At 39.9% G+C, this 25,151-nt stretch overlaps 4 protein-coding genes across 4 annotated transcripts; 2 read left to right on the forward strand and 2 right to left on the reverse strand.

Annotated features, from left to right (window-relative positions):
• The first annotated feature begins 1,789 nt into the window (after nucleotides 1-1,789).
• On the forward strand, nucleotides 1,790-13,411 carry LOC126619028 (vacuole membrane protein KMS1-like). Its single transcript, XM_050287280.1, has 8 exons — nucleotides 1,790-2,081; nucleotides 2,524-2,723; nucleotides 2,944-3,022; nucleotides 3,270-3,569; nucleotides 3,948-4,105; nucleotides 12,036-12,152; nucleotides 12,430-12,609; nucleotides 12,850-13,411. Exons 1-8 carry the CDS (start codon nucleotides 2,030-2,032, stop codon nucleotides 13,051-13,053), a joined length of 1,290 nt encoding a protein of 429 aa, XP_050143237.1. The 5' UTR covers nucleotides 1,790-2,029; the 3' UTR covers nucleotides 13,054-13,411.
• Nucleotides 13,412-13,446: 35 nt separating this feature from the next.
• On the reverse strand, nucleotides 13,447-14,688 carry LOC126619029 (F-box protein At1g55000-like). Its single transcript, XM_050287281.1, has 2 exons — nucleotides 14,236-14,688; nucleotides 13,447-14,015 (listed from the first exon to the last, which is right to left on the reverse strand). Exons 1-2 carry the CDS (start codon nucleotides 14,686-14,688, stop codon nucleotides 13,632-13,634), a joined length of 837 nt encoding a protein of 278 aa, XP_050143238.1. The 3' UTR covers nucleotides 13,447-13,631.
• Nucleotides 14,689-15,267: 579 nt separating this feature from the next.
• LOC126619030 (protein AUXIN RESPONSE 4-like) lies at nucleotides 15,268-18,035 on the reverse strand. The gene is made up of 2 exons (XM_050287282.1): nucleotides 16,727-18,035; nucleotides 15,268-15,834 (listed from the first exon to the last, which is right to left on the reverse strand). Exons 1-2 carry the CDS (start codon nucleotides 17,936-17,938, stop codon nucleotides 15,595-15,597), a joined length of 1,452 nt encoding a protein of 483 aa, XP_050143239.1. The 5' UTR covers nucleotides 17,939-18,035; the 3' UTR covers nucleotides 15,268-15,594.
• Nucleotides 18,036-18,308: 273 nt separating this feature from the next.
• LOC126619031 (aminopeptidase P2) lies at nucleotides 18,309-24,546 on the forward strand. Its single transcript, XM_050287283.1, has 13 exons — nucleotides 18,309-18,802; nucleotides 19,645-19,770; nucleotides 19,971-20,090; nucleotides 21,248-21,523; nucleotides 21,706-21,878; nucleotides 22,011-22,256; nucleotides 22,354-22,505; nucleotides 22,708-22,898; nucleotides 23,158-23,266; nucleotides 23,359-23,513; nucleotides 23,659-23,751; nucleotides 24,030-24,110; nucleotides 24,286-24,546. The coding sequence occupies exons 1-13, from the start codon at nucleotides 18,338-18,340 to the stop codon at nucleotides 24,355-24,357; spliced, it is 2,259 nt and encodes a 752-aa protein (XP_050143240.1). The 5' UTR covers nucleotides 18,309-18,337; the 3' UTR covers nucleotides 24,358-24,546.
• The last annotated feature ends 605 nt before the right edge of the window (nucleotides 24,547-25,151 follow it).

A 25,151-nucleotide genomic window follows, 5' to 3' on the forward strand; every position in this document is an offset into this window, starting at 1 on the left:
CACATGAAGCTAGAGTCCAAATTAAAAACTTAGGCTAAATTTTGTGTTTTTTGTTTCCTGAGTTTGATTTTCACCACCATATAAAAATGTGACATCTGAGATCACATTAGCCATCCTGCGGCAAGCCTCGCTCCACGCTTCGAGGCAATATTTAGTCTCTACTCGTTCAAGAACAGTGAGTTATGGCAGCCATTTCGAAAGTATCACTAGCTGCAAACAATGAAACACTAAGAAAAACAGTGAGTTTTGGCAGCCACTGGGGGTTGGGGCAACGCCTTCAACTCTATATTGCTAAGAAAAACTGATCGAAGAAGGCTCCATATCAAATTTCTTACAAGTAAACTCTCTAGTGCAGTTAAGAAATTCATATTATCCGGAAAGTTGCAATAATTGGTATTGTTCAACTGTTCCTATAAAAACGCGTTATTTGAGAAATTTGATTGAAGATGTTTTTGCTTTATACTGTTTTAGACTTATAGTTATAAAAAAATAATAATCCATTTTACAAATACAATTTTAGACCCAACATTTTTAAGAAACTGCTTTAAAAAAATTAAGCAATTCCAAACTAGTCTATAAGAATCATGTTTCTTCTTCATATCAAATTGGGGAAGAGATCCCATCCGGATCACTCCCACCAAATCCTAGGGATTTGGAGATCTGGGCCCTTGAAATTTGATCCAACGGTTACAAATAAGGAATCCCTCTAAAAGTTATAATAATTATAGTTGTTATATTAAATTTCAAGGGTCCGGATCCCTAGAACTTGGTGGGAGAGATCCGGATGGGATCTCTTCCCAAAATGGGGATCAATTAACATATAATCAAATGATGTACATGTCACGACTAGGGATGGGCAAATACCCATCGGTTACCCGCCTATTTAAATTTCACGGTTACAATTATGGGTAACCGTTTACATAAATAAACGGTTATGGATATAACCGCTTACTCGTGAAATTTAAATGGATTGTTATGGGTATGAACGACGGTTATAAACGGGTAACTATTTATCCGTTTATTTTATATATGTAAAATTAATACAAAACATATTTCCTGTCGGACAAAACTTAGAAAAGTGAAAAAGAAAATTATGACAATTTTTTCTTTTTTAATTTTCAAATTGTAACTTTCTCTTAATATATGAAAAAGGAGTAAATGGTTTATTTTATATGAAAAATTTATGACAAATTATGACAGCTATATTCCATATTCTGTATGCACACTGTAAAAATTTGTCACATACACACACGATCACATATATTCCAGATTCCGGAATTACAAACTGTAAAAAATTGACACAAATTTTGTATACAGAAGATATGCAACTTGTGACATATACACACGATTGAATCTGTAAAAATTTGAATATGTAAAAGTTTGGAATTACAATTTTAGGACAAAATTTTTTAAGTGTGGATATGTGACAAATTACTTTCTCTCAAGTTGCATACACATGATTCAAATCATTGAAATCGTTTATTTTATATATTGGCAGAAAAAGAAAATATGACAAATTTTTCTTTTTTAATTTTTAAGTTGTTAAAAAAACACGTAGACGGATGAAAACAAAGTAAATGGTAAAAAAAAAAAGGATAAACGGGTTAAAAAATGATAAATGGGTAAACGGGTACTAAACGGTTACAATTAAAGGAGTACGCGGTTATGGATAAATAATTACGGTTACCTACCCGCCATAACTGTTACTCATCTTTAATCACTACTGTCCTAGTCAGCATAACGGAAGAAACTGAATTTCGACCCGTCAAAACTACAGTATACGTGGCACTTTCTAAGAGCTGTTCAGAACGATTCCACATGCTCTCCGCCGCACCAAATTATTCCAAGTCCCCAACAACCCAGCTTCTTGGACGAGTTTTGCCACGCAAAACCGTGCTCTCTCTCTCTCTCCGTCCCCTGCACCTGCATTCCAACTTTCTTGCTCTTCGGATTCTCTCTCTACGAATCCCTAATTTCCAATCCAAATATCCCAAATCGCACGTCCCGATTCAGTTTTTAGGGCTTCTGAATGGATCCCACAGACGTAGCCTCGTCGAATTCCACGGATTCCACCATCTCCGGTGAGTTAATTCGCAAGCTTCATCAAATTTTCTCTGCAATTACACAATCACATTGTGGGTGTGTGCAATTTTAAATTTTCGGAAGCAAAAATGATATGAATAAACTATTTTTTTTTAATAATTTTGTTTGATTTTTTTAGTTATAAGATGGGGGAGCTATTCAGCTGAGCTAATTACGAAAGGGGAAATCAAATGGAAACAGAAAGTTTCAATCTTTTTATTATTTTTTAAATAAAAAGGGAAATTAAACATTTATGGTAGGTAAATGAAAACAAAAAGCTTCAAACTTTTAAAATGTTTAATAAATCCAATAGAGGAAAATAGTTCAATTTTTTTTCTATTTTCAGATTGCATATTTGAAGGTTGTCTGTAATAATAACTTAGCAGAGCTTTAATTAATTATGAATTCCAATGCATGTGCTCTGATCTTTTAATTTCGCAGGACTCCGTTTGAAGCATCACCGGGAACTAGAAAGGTTAACACTTACAATGCAGCCGCTAAAGACGTTAAAGTATTTCAATTTGGCTGTTGGCCAATATGTTCGGCGGTTCATGGCGAAAGGTGGTTGGTTTGTGCTTCTAATTATGTTAGCAGGAGGTATAGGAGTGATTACTATGACAATTGGCGGACTGCAACAAGAGGTATTAACTTCGTGGGAGACATTTTTGTGTTGGTGCATTTTGGTTTTTAGTTAGAGTAACCGATATTTCGTTGATTTGGATTACCTAATTTGGTTTGTCTAAGTTGTTGAGATAAAGATTTCCCGTGAGTGTTGCTTGTATTTTCATAATTGGGCATGTTTTTTTTTGTAATGTTGATTACTTTTGGATTTTATTTATTTTATGATTGATTGCAATGCAGCATGTTTGGGAGCTTATTCGTTATCTCCAATTTGGTCTCTGGTGGCTGGCTCTTGGTGTAGCATCATCAATTGGTCTTGGTAAGTATGAGTTATATTCCGAATAGCATGAAACTGTGAATTTCTGGTTGATGGATTTGACCTGGTTCCAAATTCTAAAAAAAAATCTTACTTGCTTTACAAACTAAACCAAAATGCATAAGTAACAATTCAGAATGATACAAGAGAATGATACAAGCAAATCATTTTCTTCTAAAATTATGTTGGGGGAAGAACGCACCTCTGAACACAACTCTAAATGTTTTTGTTATATCACTATTCTATGCAGGATCTGGTTTGCACACGTTTGTGCTGTATTTGGGGCCTCATATAGCTCTTTTTACCATGAAAGCCGTGGACTGTGGCAGAGTTGACATAAAAGGTGCCCCCTATGACACCATTCAATGGAGAAGTGGTCCTTCATGGGTGGACAGAGAATGCTCTGAATATGGCGCCCCACTATTCTTATCACAGCACGGTTCAAGGGTTCCTCTTAGCAGCATTTTGCCTCAGGTTCAGCTAGAGGCTATTCTATGGGGAGTCGGAACTGCACTGGGAGAGCTTCCTCCGTATTTCATATCAAGGGCTGGTAAGTACAAACAACAATCTATGTTCTTACACACTATTTAGGTATGTTCTCGATCAGCTCTGTAACCTTTGTTAAGTTGTAGTAAACAGTTTTCTAGTCAGAAACAACCTGTTCGAAAAACCTCATCTAGTCTAGTTTTATCGACACAATAATCTATATGCTTATTTACATCTATGCATATCAAGAAGATATAGTTACTAGTCACCTTTAGAAAAAAAATTTGGTACTTCTTTCTTGGCCCTTTATAAGTCCGGATCATTTTCCTGATTGTTTAACATGATTACATACTGTAAGGGTGAGTGAGTTGGATAGTTTAGAAGTTTCAAATCACTAATTTTTCCCTGAACGAAATTTTGAATCTCTCTTTCTTAAGTGCAGCTAGTATATCTGGTCAAAAGTTGGAAGTCATGAAAGAGTTGGATTCTTCCTCAACTGAAGATAATGGAATGATAGCTAACCGCCTCAACCGGATGAAATCATGGCTTCTTTCGCATACACAATATCTGAACTTTTTAACTATATTAGTTCTTGCTTCGGTAATTTTTCTTTCTTAATGCTAATTATACCCGTGAGATATCTGGCTTTCACCCAGGAGACCCGGGTTCGATTCCCGGCAACGGAAATTTTGAACTCCGCCGTGTAAGTTTATCTTACATTGCCGGTCCCAAGCCCGGATAAAGGAGGAGGGGGAGGGCGTCAGGTAGTCGACAGCCGGCACTCCATGATCACGTCGAATCCTTATGAATATGAATCCAGAACGAAATCGCGCTAAAGCTAGGGCGTCACCCGTAAGTGGTGCGCTGTGTGGCCTGAGCACAGTGATAAGTGAGCAAGGGTCGCTGTATCTCCATCGGCACCCGGATACAGTGTTAAATGAGCAAGGGGGCTATAGAAACTTCTTTTCGAACGACTCCACTCAAAGTTGTTTGGGAGCATATGCTCCTATCAACTTTACACGGGACACACAAAAGAAGTACTTTGATCCTATTAGACGGGGAAGGGTGAAGAAGCTAGGACAGAAGGGTAGAGTTCAAGAGAGCAAAATGCGTTTAGGAACGTGGAATATAGGAACCTTGACGGGAAAATCTATGGAAGTAGTAGAAGTTATGGTGAGGAGAAGGATAAATATTATGTGCCTACAAGAAACTAAGTGGGTTGGTCGTAAGGCAAAGGATCTAGAAAACTCAGGGTTTAAACTATGGTATTCGGGCACAAATAGAACGAGAAACGGTGTTGGCATCATCGTGGACAAGACCTTGACACAAGATGTTGTAGATGTCAAGAGGGTAGGAGATAGAATCATGGCAATCAAGATTGTAATAGGACAAGAACTTATCAATGTGATTAGTGCGTACGCACCTCAAGTAGGGTTGGATACGAGTTCGAAGGAGAAATTTTGGGAAGACCTTGGAGACTTGGTGCAAGGAATTGCTCAGACGGAGAAGTTATTTATAGGAGGAGATTTAAATGGACACGTGGGCAGGGAGACAGGCAACTATGGAGGTTTTCATGGTGGTCATGGTTTTGGGGAGAGAAACGAGGATGGGGAAGCTATCTTGGATTTTGCAATGGCATATGATCTCTTCTTAGCCAACACCTTCTTTAAGAAGAGAGAAGAACATGTGATCACCTACAAGAGTGGGTCGTCAAAAACACAAATAGATTTTCTTCTAATGAGGAAAGAGGATCGTATAACTTGTAAGGATTGCAAAGTTATACCAGGAGAGAGCGTGACTAATCAACATCGCTTGTTGGTGATGGATGTACATATCAAAAGAGTGAGAAAAAAGAACAAGACTTGGAAGTGCCCAAGGACTAGATGGTGGAATCTAAAAGAAGAAAAACAAGTCATTTTCAAAGAGAAAGTAATCACCCAGTGTGTGTGGGATAGAGAGGGGGAAGCTAACCAAATGTGGGATTCCATGGCTAGTTGTATCCGAAAAGTAGCAAAAGAGGTATTAGGAGAGTCCAAGGGCTTTGCCCCACACCAAAAGGAATCTTGGTGGTGGAATGAGGAGGTACAAGCAAAGGTGAAGGCTAAGAAGGAATGTTGTAAAGCCTTATACAAGGATAGGACCGATGAAAATGGTGAAAGGTATAGAAAAGCGAAGCAAGAGGCGAAGAAAGCTGTGAGAGAAGCTAAGTTAGCGGCTTATGACGATATGTATAGGCGACTAGATACCAAAGAAGGAGAGTTGGATATCTATAAACTAGCTAGAGCAAGGGAAAAGAAGACAAAGGACCTAAACCAAGTGAGGTGCATCAAGGATGAGGATGGAAAGGTTCTTGCTACAGAGAACGCGGTTAAAGACAGATGGAAAGGTTATTTTCATAATCTTTTCAATGAAGGACATGAAAGGAGTGCTTCTTTAGGGGAGTTGAGTAACTCAGAAGAGTGTAGAAACTACTCTTTTTATCGTAGAATCCGGAAGGAAGAAGTGGGTGTAGCTTTGAAGAAGATGAAGCATAGAAAAGCAGTAGGCCCAGACGATATACCAATCGAAGTGTGGAAAGTTTTGGGAGAGACAGGTATAACATGGCTCACTGACCTTTTTAATAGGATTTTGAAAACGAAGAAGATGCCGAATGAGTGGCGAATGAGCACTTTGGTGCCTATCTACAAGAATAAGGGCGATGTACAAAATTGCATGAACTATAGGGGAATTAAGCTAATGAGTCATACAATGAAGCTCTGGGAGAGAGTCATTGAGCATAGATTGAGGCAAGAGACACGGGTTTCGGACAACCAATTCGGGTTCATGCCAGGGCGCTCAACCATGGAGGCAATCTATCTCTTACAAAGATTGATGGAAAGATATAGAGATGGGAAAAAGGATTTACACATGGTCTTTATAGATTTGGAAAAAGCGTATGATAGGGTCCCGAGAGACATTCTTTGGAGGATTTTAGAGAAGAAAGGAGTACGAGTAGCATATATCCAAGCTATACAGGATATGTATGAAGGAGCAAAGACTGCCGTAAGAACTCATGAAGGACAAACCGAAAGCTTTCCCATAACTGTAGGATTACATCAAGGCTCATCCTTAAGTCCTTACCTTTTTGCGTTGGTAATGGATGAGTTAACAGGACATATTCAAGGTGATATTCCTTGGTGTATGCTTTTCGCAGACGATATAGTGTTGATAGATGAAACTCAGGAAGGGGTAAATGCAAAGCTTAACCTTTGGAGAGAAGTGTTGGAATCTAAAGGTCTTCGCCTAAGCCGATCAAAGACAGAATATATGGAGTGCAAGTTCAGTGCAAATGGAGGCCAAAACGAGTTAGGGGTGAGGATCGGAGATCAAGAAATACTAAAGAGCGACCGTTTTCGTTACCTAGGATCTATCTTGCAAAAGAACGGAGAATTAGATGGAGATCTCAACCATAGAATACAAGCTGGATGGATGAAGTGGAAGAGTGCATCCGGCGTGTTGTGTGACCGCCGTATGCCACTGAAGCTCAAGGGAAAATTTTATAGGACGGCAATAAGGCCGGCGATGCTGTATGGCACAGAATGTTGGGCAGTGAAGCATCAACACGTACACAAAATGGGTGTAGCGGAGATGAGGATGCTTCGTTGGATGTGTGGGCACACGAGAAAGGATAAGATTAGGAATGAGGATATCCGGGGTAAAGTAGGAGTAGCCGAAATTGAAGGAAAGATGAGAGAAAATCGGTTACGGTGGTTTGGACATGTGCAAAGAAGGCCTACTGACGCTCCGATTAGAAGATGCGACTATGGGACAGAGGTTCAGGGCCGAAGGGGCAGAGGAAGACCTAGGAAAACTTTGGAAGAGACCCTAAGAAAAGACTTAGAGTACTTGGATCTAACGGAGGACATGACACAGGACAGAACACAATGGCGTTCTAAGATTCATATAGCCGATCCCACTCAGTGACTTGGATTTTCCAAGTCTCCAACCGAGAAGTTTTCCTCACTCGGGAAATTAAGGGAACACTACCTCAACCTATATGCTCCACTCACAAAGCTTCAACATACAAGCTTCAACAAAAGAAAATTCAAAGAACTTAGCGAAGAAGGCTTTGGTGTATTTAACACAATACGTTGAAATGAAGGAAAGCTTATTTATTGATATCCCCGATAAGTTACAAATATGTACATATACTTGAGTCAAAATAAACAAACAAGAGGGAGCCTTCACAAAGGTTGCTTAGGAGAAGTCTCAGCAGTCGGTAGAGCCCCAGAAAGAGAAGGCACCGAGGGGGATCATTCGGAGCCTCAGTACTGGACAAAACCCTAGAAGGAGGAGGCATCAGAGATTGATCATTTGGAGCCTCATTACGCGGTACAGCCCCAGAAGACGAAGGCAATAAATGCCTTTGGAACAAACCCACAAATCTCTGATGATCAAGTAAAACCTGACCATCAGATTCCTTCATCTGGTCAAGCTTCCTCTTCATGTTTGTAGCATAGTCATGTGCGAGCCGGTGCAACTGTTTATTCTCATGCTTGAGCCCTCTAATCTCCTGTTTGAGACTCATCACTTCAGCCGCCAATGATTCAACTTGGCGGGTTCGAGCAAATAGGCGTTGGGCCATATTAGACACAGAACCTGCACACTGAACACTGAGAGCCAGAGAATCCTTAACAGACAACTCATCAGACCGTTTGGAAAGTAGTCTGTTATCTTTGGGAGTGAGAAGGTTCCTGGCCACTACCGCAGCGGTCATATCATTCTTCATCACGGAATCCCCAACGATAAGAGGACCAGTAGGGGAGACGAAGGATGGGCGCCATATGTTGTCTGGAGAAGGCGGGGCTGCCTCTTCAACAAGGTTCAAGTCAAAACGACGGTCGGAGGGGCCAGACATTTTCAAAGGTGTTGAAGAGAGAAGAGGTCGGACAAATCAAGATCTTAGAAGTGCAAGAATGGAGCTTCTACTGGTGGATATTCAAGTGTGCTTTGGAACTTAATGTCAGCCCCTATAAAAATCTGCACTCGACGAAGCTTCAGAAATCGAAGAGGCGCCTGCTCAGAAATCGAAGAGGCGTTTGCTTCCTCAAAAGCTGGGCTGCTCAGAGACCACGAGGGTCGATCTCAGAAATCGAAGAGGTGTTTGCTTTCTCAAAAGCTGGGCTGCTCAAAGACCACAAAGGCCGATCTCAGAAATCGAAGAGGCTTGCTTTCTCAAAAGCTGGGCTGCTCAGAGACCACGAGGGCCGATTTCAGAAATCGAAGAGGCACCTACTTTTCCAGCCTTGTCAGCACCTGTCACACGCACACTCAGCTTTGCGGAAATTATGGGCATTCTGTTGAAGATTTCTGGCGAAGTAGAAAACACATGAATCGTACTGTTCAATCACCCACTTCCCACACGCAACAGTAGCTCATGGGTACCACAGATAACTTTGCCAAAGTTCTCTGACAAAGTTGAGACACGTGAAGCTTGCAGCTCCCACTACATCGCTCTGACCAAGAAGGGTAAAAGAATTGCAAAGAAACAACACTAACAAAGTTTAGACACATAAATTTTGAAGGTCTAGCTACCATATTATTACCCACAAGGGTAAAGGAACAGTACCACTGCTGGATAATTGGAAAGTCCCGGTGTGTCAACCTCTGTGCTTCGTGGCAAGGTAGACTAGCAAACATGCCCAACCTTTACTCACTTTCGAGAAAACACTCCTAACAAGATTGCTTGCTCCAAAATCGAAGAGGCACCGCCCTCCGAACCTCGAGAGCCAGACTCCCAACATGATTACTTTCTCAAAAATCGAAGAGAGGGTAAAGGAACAGTACCATTGCTGGATAATTGGAAAGTCCCTGTGTGTCAACCTTTGTGCTTCGTGGCAAGGTAGACTAGCAAACATGCCCAACCTTTACTCACATTCGAGAAAACACTCCCAACAAGATTGCTAGCTCCAAAATCGAAGAGGCACCGTCCTCCGAATCTCGAGAGCCAGACTCCCAACATGATTACTTTCTCAAAATCGAAGAGAGGGTAAAGGAACAGTACCACTGCTGGATAATTGGAAAGTCCCTGTGTGTCAACCTCTGTGCTTCGTGGCAAGGTAGACTAGCAAACATGCCCAACCTTTACTCACATTCGAGAAAACACTCCCAACAAGATTGCTTGCTCCAAAATCGAAGAGGCACGGCCCTCCGAATCTCGAGAGCCAGACTCCCAACATGATTACTTTCTCAAAAATTGAAGAGACACCGCTCTCCGAATCTCGAGAGCCAGACCCCCAGCAAGATTGCTTTCTCAAAAATCGAAGAGGCATCGTTCTCCGAATCTCGAGAGCCAGACCCCCGACAGGTCTCTAATCTTCACACGCAACATCAGCTTTCCAGATACCACAAACCACTTTTTCAAAGTGCTCTGACAGAGTTAAAACATGTGAAGCTGGCAGCTCCCACTACCGTGCTATAACCAAGCAGGGTAAAGGAATAGCATTATTACTTGATGTTAGGGAGACTCCTATATATGACGACTTCCATCCCTAACGGACAGGCAGACCTGCAAAAATGCTCAACCCTTTCTCTTATCTGAGAGGGCACTCCCAACAAGGCCTTTCGAAATATTCAGCTTTCTTTCCCCCCGATAATACCTCTGTAAACAAGCTATACTAGAGCAAGAATATCTCATATCATCAGGGTTAAAAGCAAGAGTATCCCATATCATGCTTTTTCCCTGTCTTTTCCTTTGGCCTTGTTCTTACCTGCAAGACAAGGAGAAAGAGAGCAATCAGTCAGCACTTGGAATCAAGCTTCCAGCCAGGAACTGACTGCCTGGAACCCCTTACCTGATTACTTACCTGGCATTGCTCTCGAGTACTCATCTTCAACATCTTATGCTTCCAGGGAAGATACCGCATCTGCCTGAGGAACAGATAGGGCAAGTGAGAAGGATACAAGGAAGCATGTGGAGACAAGCGTAACAGCACACGTGCCGATACATCCACTACTCTATCAAAAGCAAAAGTATCCCATATCAGCAGGGTCGAACGTACTCTAGATTTGATGGACTTGTTTTGACCCTCAAATTCTTCAGTCGGCCTTATACTCTGGAGGAAACCAGAAAACCCTCCAGCCCAGTTCAAGAATAAGCCTGTGGAAAGTTACTTCTTCAAAAGCAAAAGTATCCCATATCATCTCTCCTCATTTTTCTTCTCTTTATCCTTCATGCTGCCTGCAAGATAGGGAGAATGTGAACAATCAGCCGGAGCTCTGATTGCTTACCTTGTCTGTCACCTCTTTCAGCAGATCCCCCAGCTCGGCGACTTGGGGGACTCCTACTACATGGTTTGTATCTCGCTTGACCAAGCATGAAACTACAAGTAAGCTTCAAGTGAAATTGATACATTACCTTGTGCATCTCCACCAGTTACAGATACCACCCCTGGATGGAGGAAGAGTACTTCCAGAGAAGATGCCACATCTACTTATGAGACAGATAAGGCAAGTCAAGACGATACCACACTCCGGTACTTAGAAGTTTCGTGGCTACGAGATCATTCTCCCACAATATTTCCTAATGTCATTTGTACTAAATCATTCACTTGTACTCACTAAAGGAGAGTTTGAACCTATGTACTTGTGTAAACCCTTCACAATTAATGAGAACTCCTCTATTCCGTGGACGTAGCCAATCTGGGTGAACCACGTACATCTTGTGTTTGCTTTCCTATCTCTATCCATTTATATACTTATCCACACTAATGACCGGAGCAATCTAGCGAAGATCACAAAAAGTGACCGTTTTCGCTACCTAGGATCTATCTTGCAAGAGAACGGAGAATTAGATGGAGATCTCAACCATAGAATACAAGCTGGATGGATGAAGTGTAAGAGTGCATCCGGCGTGTTGTGTGACCGTCGTAGGCCACTGAAGCTCAAGGGAAAATTTTATAGGACGGCAATAAGGCCAGCGATGTTGTATGGCACAGAATGTTGGGCGGTGAAGCATCAACGTACACAAAATGGGTGTAGCGGAGATGAGGATGCTTCGTGGGATGTATGGGCACACGAGAAAGGATAAGATTGGGAATTAGGATATCCGAGGTAAAGTAGGAGTAGACAAAATTGAAGGAAATATGAGAGAAAATCGGTTACGGTGGTTTGGACATGTGCAAAGAAGGCCTACTGACGCTCCGGTTCGAAAATGTGACTACGGGACAGAGGTTCGGGGCCGAAGGAGTAGAGGAAGACCTAGGAAAACTTTGGAAGAGACTCTAAGAAAAGACTTGAGTACTTGGATCTAACGGAGGACATGACACAAATGAGCGCAATGGCGTTCTAGGATTCATATAGCCGACCCCACTTAGTGGGAAAAAGCTTTGTTGTTGTTGTTGTAATGCTAATTATACCCGTGGTGTTGCAACATTCTTTGAACACATGTTGCATTTAATTCCCTTTTGCAGTGCACTATACTTCTCTTTTTTATTTTTTCTTAAAATCAGTTTTAAGACATCTTAAGGTGCTTCTCCAAAATAATTTTCAGGTGCCCAACCCTCTATTTGACCTTGCTGGTATATTGTGTGGACAATTTGGCATTCAGTTTTGGACGTTCTTTCTAGCAACATTGATTGGAAAGGCATTTATTAAAACTCACATACAGGTTTGCTAACTTGTAAACTCATACTGGCACAGATTTTCTCTTGTTCTTTTGAGGTGTTTTGCTTCATTTATAGTGAGTTCTAAGAACTGTTTATAAGAAATCCGCGCATCATGGATTGGATCCTGCTCCATCCAATCAGATGTTTAAACACGGTTTTGATTTTATTTCTCCAGAACATGCTTACCGAGGTTCCTAGTTTACTATTTTAAAGTTCCTTGCATTGAACAATGCACGAGTTTACATATTTTGAAGTGGTTATGTTGCCCTGTAATTGCAGACAGTTTTCATCATCTCAGTTTGCAACAATCAGCTTCTAGATTTGGTAGAAAATAAATTGATTTGGTTGTTTGGCTTTTTCCCTGGATTTGGTTTGGTTGTGCCCAACCTCATCAGCAAACTACATACTGTGAAAGACAAGTATGTACACGCCTCACCTCCAGCCCCCTCAAACAGCAAGGTAGTGTTTTCTGAATTTTGGCTTTAGCATCCATATGCTGTGTATAAAGTTCATTTCCGACAAAAAGGGTTTAGGTATATTTTGGACCGAAAGTGGGGAAACATAATCCATTAGCTAGTTGGTAAATTGAATTCTGTATACATGTTACTGAACCTGAGGATTTTTGTACTTCTGTTTCAAGTACTTAATAAACGACTATGCTTGTCCTTTAACATGTTTTTCCCCGTTTCCTGCTTTCAGGAGAAAAAGTGGGACTTATCATTTAGTTCGATTTGGAACACAGTTGTGTGGCTCATGCTTATGAACTTCTTCCTCAAGATTGTGACGGCAAGTGCACAAAGCGTTCTCAAGGAAGAACATGAAAGGGAGTTGACTGCATTGTCCAACAATCTGCATTCATCCAACCATAAAAGTAGTGCCGGTTGCAGCCAAGCCTCTGATTGAATTTTCCGAAAGCTGTTCTGGTTTGATTATTTTTTTCTTCTTTCCCTTTTCTGGTTTTCCCTTTTCTGGTATTCACATCATCGGAGTTTAGCGCAGAAATTTTTGTATCTGCCATGATTACTTCTCCCGTAGCTTCCACCCATTTATCTCTGTTTCAGTTTGTACATATAAAACATGAAGTGAAACATAGGTAAACCCGTAGAAGTATCTACATGTAGTATAATTTATAGGGGGAAGTTTATCTGTGCATTTATCGGCGATCTCGATCTGCCTTTGTATTGAGAAATTTGCCCATTCTGGGAAATGCAATGGAATAAAGTCTAGTCTCCACTTTGTTGGAGGAGATTCTGAGTTCAAATTTCATGAACGATAGTTGTTAATCAAAAAACGAAATGATGAATAAGATTCTCTATTTAAATCCAAAGGCTTTGTGCCAATATTACAATTACAAATAACAGGACTTGCACACATTTGAATTTGATTCATTGGCTGATAGAACAAGCATTACAAGTTGAAATTCACTTGGCAAAAGCGCTACTGGCAGAAGCGCTTATGACAGAAGCAGTCCTGGATGAGCCCTAAACAAAGCCGAGGTGAGTGTGGGTCTCCCACCTAAGGTCCTGGGAGAACTGAGAGATAGCAGCTCTTGGATCGCCGCCGGCAATGGACAAGTAGTAGTTCACAGTTGCATCATCTACTTGCAGACTTCTCCTCAGCGATTCAACCACTCTTTTCTTGGTCTGCAAGACAGAGCATGAAGAGCTGCTGCCGCCGATGGTTTTCGGGTCGGGGCCGCCTTCCAAATACAACACAGCCACTTCTCTCTTTGCATAACTATCCACTTCTACATAGCAGGTTGCATCCGAAAGCATCTCCGCGTTGCTTATCGGAATCAGCAATCTCTCCCGAGAGTATATTCCGTGCTCGCTCATCATGTTGTTCAATCGTTTTATGTCCATCACCTGAAAGAAATCGAATTAATACTACGTTTGGGCTTACAAGCACTTCCAGTTGCTTTTCCAAGAAGCATTTTCAACAAATATTTCGACTTTTTTTTTTCTTTAATAAAAGCACTTCTAAGTATGCTTCGTACAGAAGCACTCCCAAACTGGCCTAAAAGTGTTTTGCATTTTCATTTTCTCGGCAATCAAACAGATGATAAGAACCAAAAGGCATGCGTACCTGAACGGAATACTTGACGGCGAGGCTGGCGACGCTGTCGCCGCGGACAATCCGGTGCGAGATGGCGAATTTTCCGATCGAATTGTCCCTCCAGAAGCTTAAAGACGAGGGCTTTCCAATCACCTCCTTCAGATTCCAAGGGGACTTGAAGGCTTTATCGACGATCTCCTGATCGGAGGCCACGGAATTCCAGACCCGGCAGACGCAGCTGGAGCGAGCGAGGTCGGGAATCGGGAGCTTCTCGAAGATAAGGCGGAGGGTGTCGCGGCAAGTCAAGGCCGAGAAGTGAGAGTTAATCGGGGATATGGTGGTGGTAGAGTCGGAGTATTCGCCGAGGGTCTGGGTGGAGGTGGTGTCGGCGCCGGCGTTGAGAGGATTGTGGATGTCGTCGTCGTTTTCTTCGTCTCCGCAGCAACCCATTGTCGTTTGGGAGGAGAGTTCAGATTCTGTCATATTTATTATTTATATTTTTAACTGATGAAATTTTATGGCTTGTTTTTTATTTTATTAAATTTTCTTTGTTTATTATTGTTGTATGAAATATATTTTACAAAGACTCTGCTATCCACACATCTCTTTTTACTTTTCACATAATTCTTATTAATTTATGTCTGTTGATTTTTTTCAATTCATCCGATCCGATGGCCGAAAACCAAAAAGGTGTGGGAGAAGTATAAAGAGGTGTGTGAATATCACATCCCTTTCCAAAGTATTAAATTTACTAACCACCCACAATCAAGTTATAAAAATTAATTTCTAAGCGTTTGAAAATCAAGAAATTAATTTTTAAGCATTTTAAAATTAAGAAATGACTCTTATCTTAGGTCTAACACTCATCTAAGGTCCGTGGTTATGAATTTTCTTTGTAATATTGTGTTTTAAAATTTGTTTTGTTTTTAATTTTTTTTAAAGTGACCCTTCAACCAGATTACAAGGACCAAAAATCTTATACTTTGCTCATTATATAAAGTGGAGGAAAATCTAAATGGGAAAAGAAGGAATGGCAAACGAAAATTATATGGGAGAGAGGAATCAGTAAAAGACAGTAAGACACTATAAACCTACGTAATTAGAACGCCATTGCGCTCAGTTCTGTGAAATGAGGTCTTACTACATAGTACATACCTAAAAATCATATATCAACCAGCTTCCTTTTTAAATTTAGAATACAAAATACAATGCATCACAGCTTCAAAGATTCAGCAGAACAAACATCTTCATCGACGAATCTTGTACGGCAGATAAAAATTTCTTAGCGTTGATGGCAGAGCAAAAGGATTAGTCCAGTGGCGTAAAATCGAATTTCTACCTCAACTGCATGCTAACTTGGGAAAAAGTTAGAAAACAAAATAAAACTCATCAACTTGCCCATCCATGACCGTGGCCAAGACCGTACGCATCAGGATAACTAGCTCCGTGACTGTGATGGTGGTCATGCCCATCGCCATGGTGATGATGATGATGATCACTACTTTTTGCTTCATCAAGCATCTTCTGAATATGCTCGGGGATGGGCTCTTCCTCAACCTTTCTGACAGTAGCAGGCAGTGAGGACACGAAATAAGCAATCTTTTCAGCTACCTCGTCAGCTGCGTCCTCCTACATCAGCCAAAGAAATACAACAGCTTAATGGAACTTCGACAACCGATGAGTGAGAAGACTTTGCAACAGAGGAATTTCTTGAACTACTTGCCATGTTGTTCAACACAATTCGAAGTTGACCCACAAAAAAGGAAATTAAAATCAAACTCTTTAGCTTTAAGGTAGGAAACATCATTTGGTATTTTGAGTGCATTAAAAGCATCATACTGAATGTTAATCCAAATACACTGCGTATCGTTGAGATGAAATTTTTCAACATTCTTTTTAATCATAGATTTGCAGTTAAGTCCAAACAATGTTACTACATTGAATTCAGTCTAATCCTGAATTTTCAAAATAATTGCTAGCTTGATAAGTTGTAGCTATTGTACATATTCTGCATAGTCAATGCTGTAGATTCAAGACTTAGAAGCAGAAGCATTTTAACGTTGCCATAAACAAACCGCCAGCTTCTTGACTTACAAACCACTTCAGGTATTCTACATTTTCAAGTAGGAAATATCTGGTTACACTGATTTTAAATCAAGGCTAGCCATCCAAAACCTAGCCTCGTCCACCCAGCAACTGCTGCTCTTCCCTGAATATACCATTAGATACTAATCTTCTATCGCAATTTGAAGTCGTATAATTCTACTTACATGCAGTATATAATTCTACTTACATGCAGTACAAAGACAAGTTCAGAATACAACAGAGACATTATCTAGTGTTCACCAGACACAAGTTTAATTGCTATACGAATTTCATATTTTTCTACCATTTAGAATTTGTAAAAGTATTATTGTAAGGAAACCAAGACCTAGCCAAATTTATCCTAAATATTGAGATTTTCAGTCTTATCACATACAAGAAAATCAAGCGGTAGTTCATAAATATATCGAATCCTCACCTGAGGCCACCTCCCACCTGAATGCGTGACAAAATTTGCCTGTGGAAGTGCACTTGCAACACGGCTTCCCTCTTCACTCCATTCCTTGGACCAACTGCTAGACCAAAGCACCTGCATTGGCACACCTTTCAATCCATCCGAACCGCCCCATTCTGCTATATCAAAGCTATGATTCAACTTCTTTCCCATTCCAACAATGGCTCTTGTCCCATCCCTACCCTTCAAAAGAAGTCTATGCGCATCGACATCTGAAACATCAATCCCCCTAGAGCAACTCAACCTAATCAACCAAGTATAAGCATGTGAAAACCTCAGCACAAACTCCCTAATCATTGGCACTCCAAAAACCCACAAAGGCAAAGCACCTGTCGATCTGGGTGAGGTATCAATGAGCGTTACACTCCTCACCGATCCCGCATTTTCCAAAACCCAATTTGCAACCATCCCCAAAGCTGAATCATGCAACACCAAATGCACAGGGGCCAAACCCGTCGTCTCAATTACCTGCCCCAACACCTTACCAATCTCATCAGGACCCATTTCAATTGGCCTCACAACCTTCTTCTTAGAAACCCGAGCTTCGATTTCTTCATACGGAATCTGCCCTGTTTCAATTATCTGATCAAATGCCCAAAACAAACCCTTTTCCTGAATTTCACCATACACATTCCAAAATCTCCCTAAAATCCCACTTTCCCCCTCTCCAACCTCCACCACCGATTTGTCCGAAAACCCGTTTCCGGGCAAATCAAACGCAACCGCACGAGCCACTTTGGACCGCAAAGATTCAACAACTTTTCGAAACGAGTAAGAACTAAGCCCCAGGCCATGAACAATAACTACATTTTCCGATCCTACAGAACCTTTCTCAGTATAAAAAACTTCAAACGGGTTTTGATTCGGATGAGTTTGTACCTTTATGGTGCGACCCTTCGAGTAGTGCTGACGGAGAGCGGCGGGAAGGCTCAAAAACCAAAATTTTGGGTCCTGTGGAGAGAGAGAGGAGAGAGAAATGAAGAAGACGGTGACGAGAGAGACTATGAGAGTGAAGTAGAACCAAAAAACAAATGGATTTTGGGCGTTTTGCGGTGGTTTTGGCGTCGGCGATGTGGGTTTTGGTGGTGGAGTTGACTTGATCTCTTCTGGCGACGACCGCTTCGGTTTCCGGGTTCGACGGTGTTGGTCTTCGTCTTCCTCTGTGATGGTCACCATTGAAGAAAAATGGAAGCTTTTCTGGTTGGTTTTTGATCTGCGGAGTAGAACTCAAAAGTAAAGCGAGAGAGCATGCCAGTTAGAAAAAAGACAAAATTGTAGAATTTTTTCCTTAATTTTAGCTCAATTGATTAATAATCTCGCAACTAAAAATTCATGACTATTGATTTCTTAAAACATCAAAACATGTCGTTGTAGTTATTATCGTTGATTCAGTATAATTATATTAAAATTTAGAAATTATTACTCTAATTAAGTTAAAGTTAAAAATCATTTCTCTAATAGATTAAAATTGAGAGACCATTATTATTTTTCTCATCCAAATATTTTTTTAAGAAACCATCCTTCTAATTAGATTAAAATTAAACAACCATTATTACAATTTCTTTTTGAAATAAAATGCGAAGGAGAGAAAGGGGAGACAAGAAACGACAAGTCGTTGTTAATCGCATCTTCTTCCCTCTCTATGTGGTGACTGATAAGATAACTGAAGCTGTTCTTTCAACAACTCTTTCCTTCTCTCTCCTGAGTTTTGCTACGATGCACTCATTGTCATCACAGGCAGTGCGCCCTCTCTCCTTTCACTCCGCCCGCTCTCACTACTTCCGCCACTTCCTCCCCCTCTCGCTCCCCATTTTCCACAATTCCAAGTCCCACCCCAAAATTTTCACTATTTCTCCAAAAGCTCCGGTCTTGATGATCCGAAATTGCACCTCCATCTCCGCCAAGCCTTCGTCGGAGCTCCGAAACAAGCGATCCAGTTCGGATTCTTCCGACGAGAAGCTACGCGCCCTCCGCCAGCTCTTCTCGAAGCCCGGCGTCGGCATCGACGCCTATATCATTCCTTCTCAGGATGCTCACCAGGTTAAATTTCGTTGCTTTTTGGGTTTAATTTGAGGTTTTACTGTTCATGGGGAATTTAATGGCTGTAGAATTTTATTGTGCTTTGTTTGGCTTGAGCTGTTATACTACGAATTACGAGCTTTTTTATTTCTGAAATTTGGATTTTTTTTAGATTGTGTGTTGTATGTAGAATTTAACTGGGTTTTGATTATTTTGGAGCTAATATCTTGCATATTGTTGTTTTGTTTCAATTTTATAGTTTTCGTCCATTGAATTTTGGATTTTTTTCTTGGATTGTGTGTTTTATGTGGAATTTAACTGGGTTTTGATTTTTGTGGAGCTAATATTTGCAAGTTTGTTGCTTTTTGTTTCAATTTACAGTCTTGTTTTATTGACTAGCTTCCTTTTTTCCGTTTTTATGGTCCGGGATGGTGTGGTGGTTGTCAAATTCACTTGGGATTGTCAGTATGAGCTTTTGGTTCCGAAATTTCGAGATTTGATTTTACTTGTACGTTTATTTTCTGTACAATTGTAGTTTGATTGGTATGGTGTGCTTTGTGTTGTGTGAACTATTCAAGTGGGTTTTTACTGGTTGAAGCATTTCGATTGTAAAATTAAAATTTCGTTGAAGTTTTTCTTTTTTTTGCTATATTGGGAGTTATGAGTAAAACAGAAAGAAAATGCTGTAGTTCTTTTCGCCTCTAGGCGTATCTAAGAGCTTTGACATATTGCTTTGTTTAACTCCCTAGTTCCTATGTATTACAAGAACCAAACAGTCTTAGCTGCTGGATCTTATGTTCATTTGGCATATAGCTGGAGTGGCTTTGAGTTCTTATATACCATGTTACCTGTTTTGTCTGCAGAGTGAGTTCATTGCTGAATGTTATATGAGGAGGACCTTTATATCGGGGTTCACAGGAAGTGCTGGAACTGCTGTCGTCACAAAGGATAAAGCTGCTCTTTGGACAGATGGGCGCTACTTTCTTCAGGTCTGTAAAGATAAAACATCATTTTGATGCTTCTTGTTATGATGGTCTCTTGTGTTACTTTATCTTTTCTATATGCACATCATATAACTCAATTCTTTAGAGTTTTGTTTTTGGAATGCGGTTGGGAGAGTGGTGTCTCTTTGTGTACCATCTGGGCCGTGGTGTGATTCCTGACGGCTTTTACCCTTTCCTACTATTAGGCTGAAAAGCAGCTGAGCTCTAGTTGGATTCTCATGCGGGCAGGTTCTCTAGGAGTTCCAACGACTATTGAATGGTTGAATAATGTTTTGGCTCCTGGTGGGAGAGTTGGCATCGATCCTGTGAGCAATACTTATCCTCTTAAAATTGATCTTCAACATGTCTTTTCATAAGTTTCTATCACTAAGATCATCTCCAACCATTGGGCTAAAAGCCAAATTTTTTAGCCCGGACAATTTAGCTTATAGCCTAGAAACAGCTTTTCTGCTCCAACCCTTCTGGCCTAAAATTTTAGCCCGGGATTATTAAAGAATGAACTTAGGCTAATTTTTTTCTTAAATTTACTTTTAAAAAAAAAAATATTATGTAGACTATCGTAAATTAATTCTATTAACATTTTAATCTAAAAATATTTAAATTCCGATAAATATTGAAAAATCACTAAATCCATATTTGAAACTCATGAAACACTATGGAAGAATATGAAAATCATGATAGAGATGTATAAACACAAAATTTGGAAATGGTAGAAAGAAAAATTGGAATAATTGTAGGAGAAAAGTGAGTTTTGTGTGGATGTTTGAACAAATACATAGGTATTTATAGAGTTTTTTGGTAAATTTTGAGTTAAATTATTTTTTAAATTATTTTAGTTGGATTTAAATTTGGACCGTTAGATATTTTTTTTTTTACCATTAGATTTGATTATATTCGATTTCAGCCGTTGGATTCAATAAATATATAAATATAAAAACAAAAAAAATATAAATTTGAATCTAGGCCGTTGGATCAACCAACGGGCTGTTGATCGCGACCGTCGGATGAAAGTAGACATTGGGGCACCTGGGAAAGGTGGCCGACAGGCCCACATGGGTGGAGCCTTGTCTGTCTGAAGGGTTGCGCGTCAGGCGAGGGATTGGCGCACAGATGCCAGGTTTCACTCATTTCGGTGAGGCCCACACCGAATCCTGGGCTAAATTTTGGGGGGAATTTGGCTTGGGTTTGGCTTTTAGCTTTTAGCCCAAAGATTTGGCTTGGGTTTGGGGGGGGGGGGGAATTTGGCATTTAGCCCATGGTTGGAGATGGTCTAACAAACACTACTGTTTTTTTGACTTGTAGAACTACTTATTTTTAAAATGCGGAATTTAACTACCTATCTGATATTCATTTTTATCCTCCGAATTACAATTACCATCTTTAATTATTAATTTTATTTTCCATTTATCATACTTGCTTTATTTATGATGCCACCTTCTCCATCATATTGTGAAGGGAGCAGTTTCTGTTTTCTTCCGAGGCTGCAGAAGAATTGAAACAAGGTATTGCAAAGAAGAACCATGAGTTGGTTTTCCTGTATGATAAAAATCTGGTGGACGAAGTATGGAATGAATCAAGACCAAAGCCTTCAAACAAACCAGTGAGAGTACATGATCTCAAGTATGCTGGTGTAGATGTAGCATCAAAGTTGTTGTCTTTGAGGTCGGAACTTGCTGATGCTGGTTCATCTGCAATAATTATATCTATGCTCGATGAAGTTGCCTGGCTGTTGAACTTGGTAATACCTCTTAATATCTCTGTGAGATTTTTTGGCAGAGACATGCTAACCCTGGTTGTCAGCTATTGTCTGAATTCTGGATTCCTTGGACCACCATCAAATTATGATTTGAATTTATCCATAAATTCCTGCTTTTGTGTTTAATTTATTAATACAAATGATGTGCTAAATTTCTTTTGCAGAGAGGAAGTGATGTTCCACATTCACCCGTTATGTATGCATATCTGATTGTAGAGATTGATAAAGCAAAATTATTTATAGATACTTCTAAAGTGAGCACAGAGGTGATGGATCACTTGAAGAAGGCAGGCATTGAAGTGTTGCCATATGACTCCATTCTTTCTGAAGTAGAAAGGTGAGGTCTCTGATTTGTAGGCTGTACTAGTTCGGCTTTTGTGATATTGTTTAATTTGAAATTTGTATTATGTTAACATCTCAGTCTTCTCAGACCTTCGTCGATAATAGCAAACCTACTTTTCATTTTCAGTCTGGCAGCAAAAGCGGCTAAAGTTTGGATGGATATATCTTCTCTTAATGCTGCTATTGTCAACACCTTTAACTCTGCTTGTGAAAGATATTATGAGAGCCTTAAAAGTAAAAGAAAAAGTAAGAGTGACGACTCAAATGGTTGGTCTGGAGGACCGACTGGAATTTATAGAGTGTCCCCTGTATCTTTGGCAAAGGCAGTTAAAAATGATTCTGAGTTGGAAGGCATGCAGAGTTGTCATTTAAGGTAATTTTCTCTTCCCTTCGAACTTGACTTTGTGCTGATAATCATATGCTTCTGCTTTGCATATCATGGTTTGGTTCCCCTCTTTTCTGATGTGCAGAGATGCCGCTGCTCTAGTGCAGTTTTGGGTTTGGATGGAGGAGAAAATTAACGAGAACATGAAATTGACTGAGGTAGAGGTTGCAGAAAAACTTCTTGAATTTCGTTCGGCGCAGTCTGGTTTCCTAGATACAAGCTTTGACACAATAAGCGGTACATGCCACTTATTTTTTTGTTACCTTTTTTTATACTATAGTTCTTTGAGGTTTTTACCTTCACTGCCATAGATAAGCATGCTCTTATTTCCTAAGCTTACTACTTGGATATTTTATTCCGCTTCTCTTTCTTCTTTTGAAGTTAGTAGTTCTTTTTTTGGTTTCTTCAACACCTTACAATGTAAATTATAATATTCCAGGTTCTGGTGCAAATGGTGCTATCATACATTACAGAGCAGAACCAGATAGTTGTAGTGTTGTGGATGACAAGAAACTCTTCCTATTGGATAGCGGAGGTCAATATGTTGATGGAACAACTGACATAACTAGGACTGTACATTTTGGTGAACCTACCACACGACAAAAGGAATGCTTTACCCGAGTTTTGCAGGTATATAATTAAAAGAAAACTAATGAAAATGGCTTGAAAACTTTGAGTTTTAATGATAAGGACAAAATAAAGGGTAAAGTGAATAGTACCATGATTGATTTTTTAGTGTAAAAATGTGGTTTTCCGTTAAAGTGAACAGTACCGGGTGCTTTTCGTTAAAATTCCCCATAATTAATGTACTTTAGTATTCTACTCCTAACACTGACTAATTTGATGCCTTGATTGTCTCTGAGTTTTCTGACAGAGTTTGCAATTGCAGGGTCATATAGCTCTTGATGAGGCAGTATTCCCTGAAAACATGCCCGGTTTTGTGTTAGATGCATTTGCTCGATCCTCCCTTTGGAAGATAGGACTGGATTATCGACATGGTATTTTCCTGGAATTTCTATAAAATTATCATAATTTTTTTCCTTTCTGAAATGAGCTCGGTTATTTTTACTTTTGTCTTTAATGGTGGCAGGAACTGGGCATGGTGTGGGAGCTGCATTAAATGTTCATGAGGGGCCTCAAGGTATTAGCTTTCGATTTGGAAATATGACTCCGTTACAGAAGGGCATGATTGTTAGCAATGAACCTGGCTATTATGAAGATCATGCCTTTGGCATTCGGATTGAGGTACCCCTGCCTCCCTTCTCTCTTTGCACATTGTATTTGTAATATTGATGCTAATTTTCCTTGTTGCTCTGCAATCAGAACGATTTTATGCTCATTTATCTTCCACTCTTGTTCCTTACTATTCCACATATTCATCTTCATACAGAATCTCCTTGTTGTGAAAGAAGTCAACACACCAAATCGTTTTGGAGGAAATAGCTACCTGGGATTTGAAAAACTCACATTTGTCCCGATTCAGGTATGCATTTGGTTACCTAGTAGTCCAATTGGTTATGACTTACGAGCATGACCTTTTTCAGTGAGTGCCTAACCAGTACATTAGTGCTCGAAACCTTTTAGTTTGGCTTGACTAAGAAAACCAAATTTGAAGTCAAACAATCCCCCTATTCACACTGGCTTTTACTTTTAGCATGGCTTTGGTGTTGGAACGGCCCTAACAAGTTCATATTAGTGATTTATTGTTAAAAGAAGGGTTGGTTTCTATGGTTTTCTTTTGATATGGTTTTTACCATGCAGGCTAAAATGATCGACTTATCTTTGCTTTCTGCTGCGGAGTTTGATTGGCTTAATGATTACCATTCACAAGTTTGGGAGAAGGTTAGTACAGATCAAGAAAACCATATTTTCTTTCGAGGGTTGTGTCTATATTGAATAAAAAGCTCATGTCGGGTGTGCGTGTTTGTGGGTATAGAGTTAAATTTATCTTGGTAATATCATTAAGTCGTTCTGGATTCGGTTTTAGATATTAGAACTAACTTCTAAGGTTACGCAGGTCTCCCCTCTTGTGGAGGGTTCTGCTCGTCAATGGCTTTGGGACAACACAAGGCCGCTCGTGAAGCAGTGATTCGTATTTCTATCCATCGGTCTATCTTCTCCCATGTTGTACCCTTTTATACACAAGAATAGTAGCTAGCCCCAACGATAAGACGATCAAATATATAACCTTGTACATAATTTGCTCCGGAGGCGGTGATATTTCTCAAGATTATTAAACTGTTCAATTGAATTTAGTAGTGTGCTTTTGTTATTGGCATTTCAAAATCGTCCAACGTATTTCATTTATGAAAACGAAAAGAACATATACATGGAGGAGTACATGCAGGATGGCATTTTTGGAGTAAGAACGTAAACCTCATTTTGTTTTACATAAGTACTCACCAAGATCATTTGTTCTTTTCACACCCTACTCAACATGCTTTGCCTCTGTAATTTTCCATAGCATTGGTAGCGAATTCGAATGCCACTTCTTTCGTGATCCATCAACGTCAACATCGTCGTACTTGGATACGTTCAATAACATATGGAAAACACAACGAAAAACGACACATGTAACGCAGTGCTTGGAAGAAGCTAAAATAGTGTATAAATTTATCTTTTTCTTACGTGTTTTAACAACTAAGAATTAATGTGCTCCATGATGTTTTAACAACTGTTAATTAATTTACAAGTCATAATGGACTCATTTTTTAGTTAGGCTCGCTCTTTTTGCACTTTACATTCGGTTTTGGGGCGTCAAATTTGGGTTTTGAATGAAGCTATAGACGAACAAACAATACAATGCTTCACAAAATGGTCAGAAGTTGTTATCATCACTTATAAGTCACATCATGCAGTCCTCTCTAACGAGAAATTAAACAT

The sequence above is a fragment of the Malus sylvestris genome, chromosome 4 (genome assembly GCF_916048215.2).
Source record: "Malus sylvestris chromosome 4, drMalSylv7.2, whole genome shotgun sequence".
NCBI lineage: Eukaryota > Viridiplantae > Streptophyta > Magnoliopsida > Rosales > Rosaceae > Malus > Malus sylvestris.

Bases quoted from the DNA above. Each gene is read 5' to 3' on its own strand.
- LOC126619028 (XM_050287280.1), top strand. From the start codon at position 2,030: ATGGATCCCACAGACGTAGCCTCGTCGAATTCCACGGATTCCACCATC. The intron at 2,724-2,943 runs GTATTAACTTCG...ATTGCAATGCAG, and splicing joins TTGGCGGACTGCAACAAGAG to CATGTTTGGGAGCTTATTCG. The intron at 3,570-3,947 runs GTAAGTACAAAC...TCTTAAGTGCAG, and splicing joins GTATTTCATATCAAGGGCTG to CTAGTATATCTGGTCAAAAG.
- LOC126619029 (XM_050287281.1), bottom strand. From the start codon at position 14,688: ATGACAGAATCTGAACTCTCCTCCCAAACGACAATGGGTTGCTGCGGA. The intron at 14,016-14,235 runs GTACGCATGCCT...GATTTCTTTCAG, and splicing joins CCGTCAAGTATTCCGTTCAG to GTGATGGACATAAAACGATT.
- LOC126619030 (XM_050287282.1), bottom strand. From the start codon at position 17,938: ATGGTGACCATCACAGAGGAAGACGAAGACCAACACCGTCGAACCCGG. The intron at 15,835-16,726 runs GTGAGGATTCGA...TGGCTGATGTAG, and splicing joins CAGGTGGGAGGTGGCCTCAG to GAGGACGCAGCTGACGAGGT.
- LOC126619031 (XM_050287283.1), top strand. From the start codon at position 18,338: ATGCGAAGGAGAGAAAGGGGAGACAAGAAACGACAAGTCGTTGTTAAT. The intron at 21,524-21,705 runs GTAATACCTCTT...TTTCTTTTGCAG, and splicing joins TTGCCTGGCTGTTGAACTTG to AGAGGAAGTGATGTTCCACA. The intron at 22,506-22,707 runs GTACATGCCACT...ATAATATTCCAG, and splicing joins AAGCTTTGACACAATAAGCG to GTTCTGGTGCAAATGGTGCT.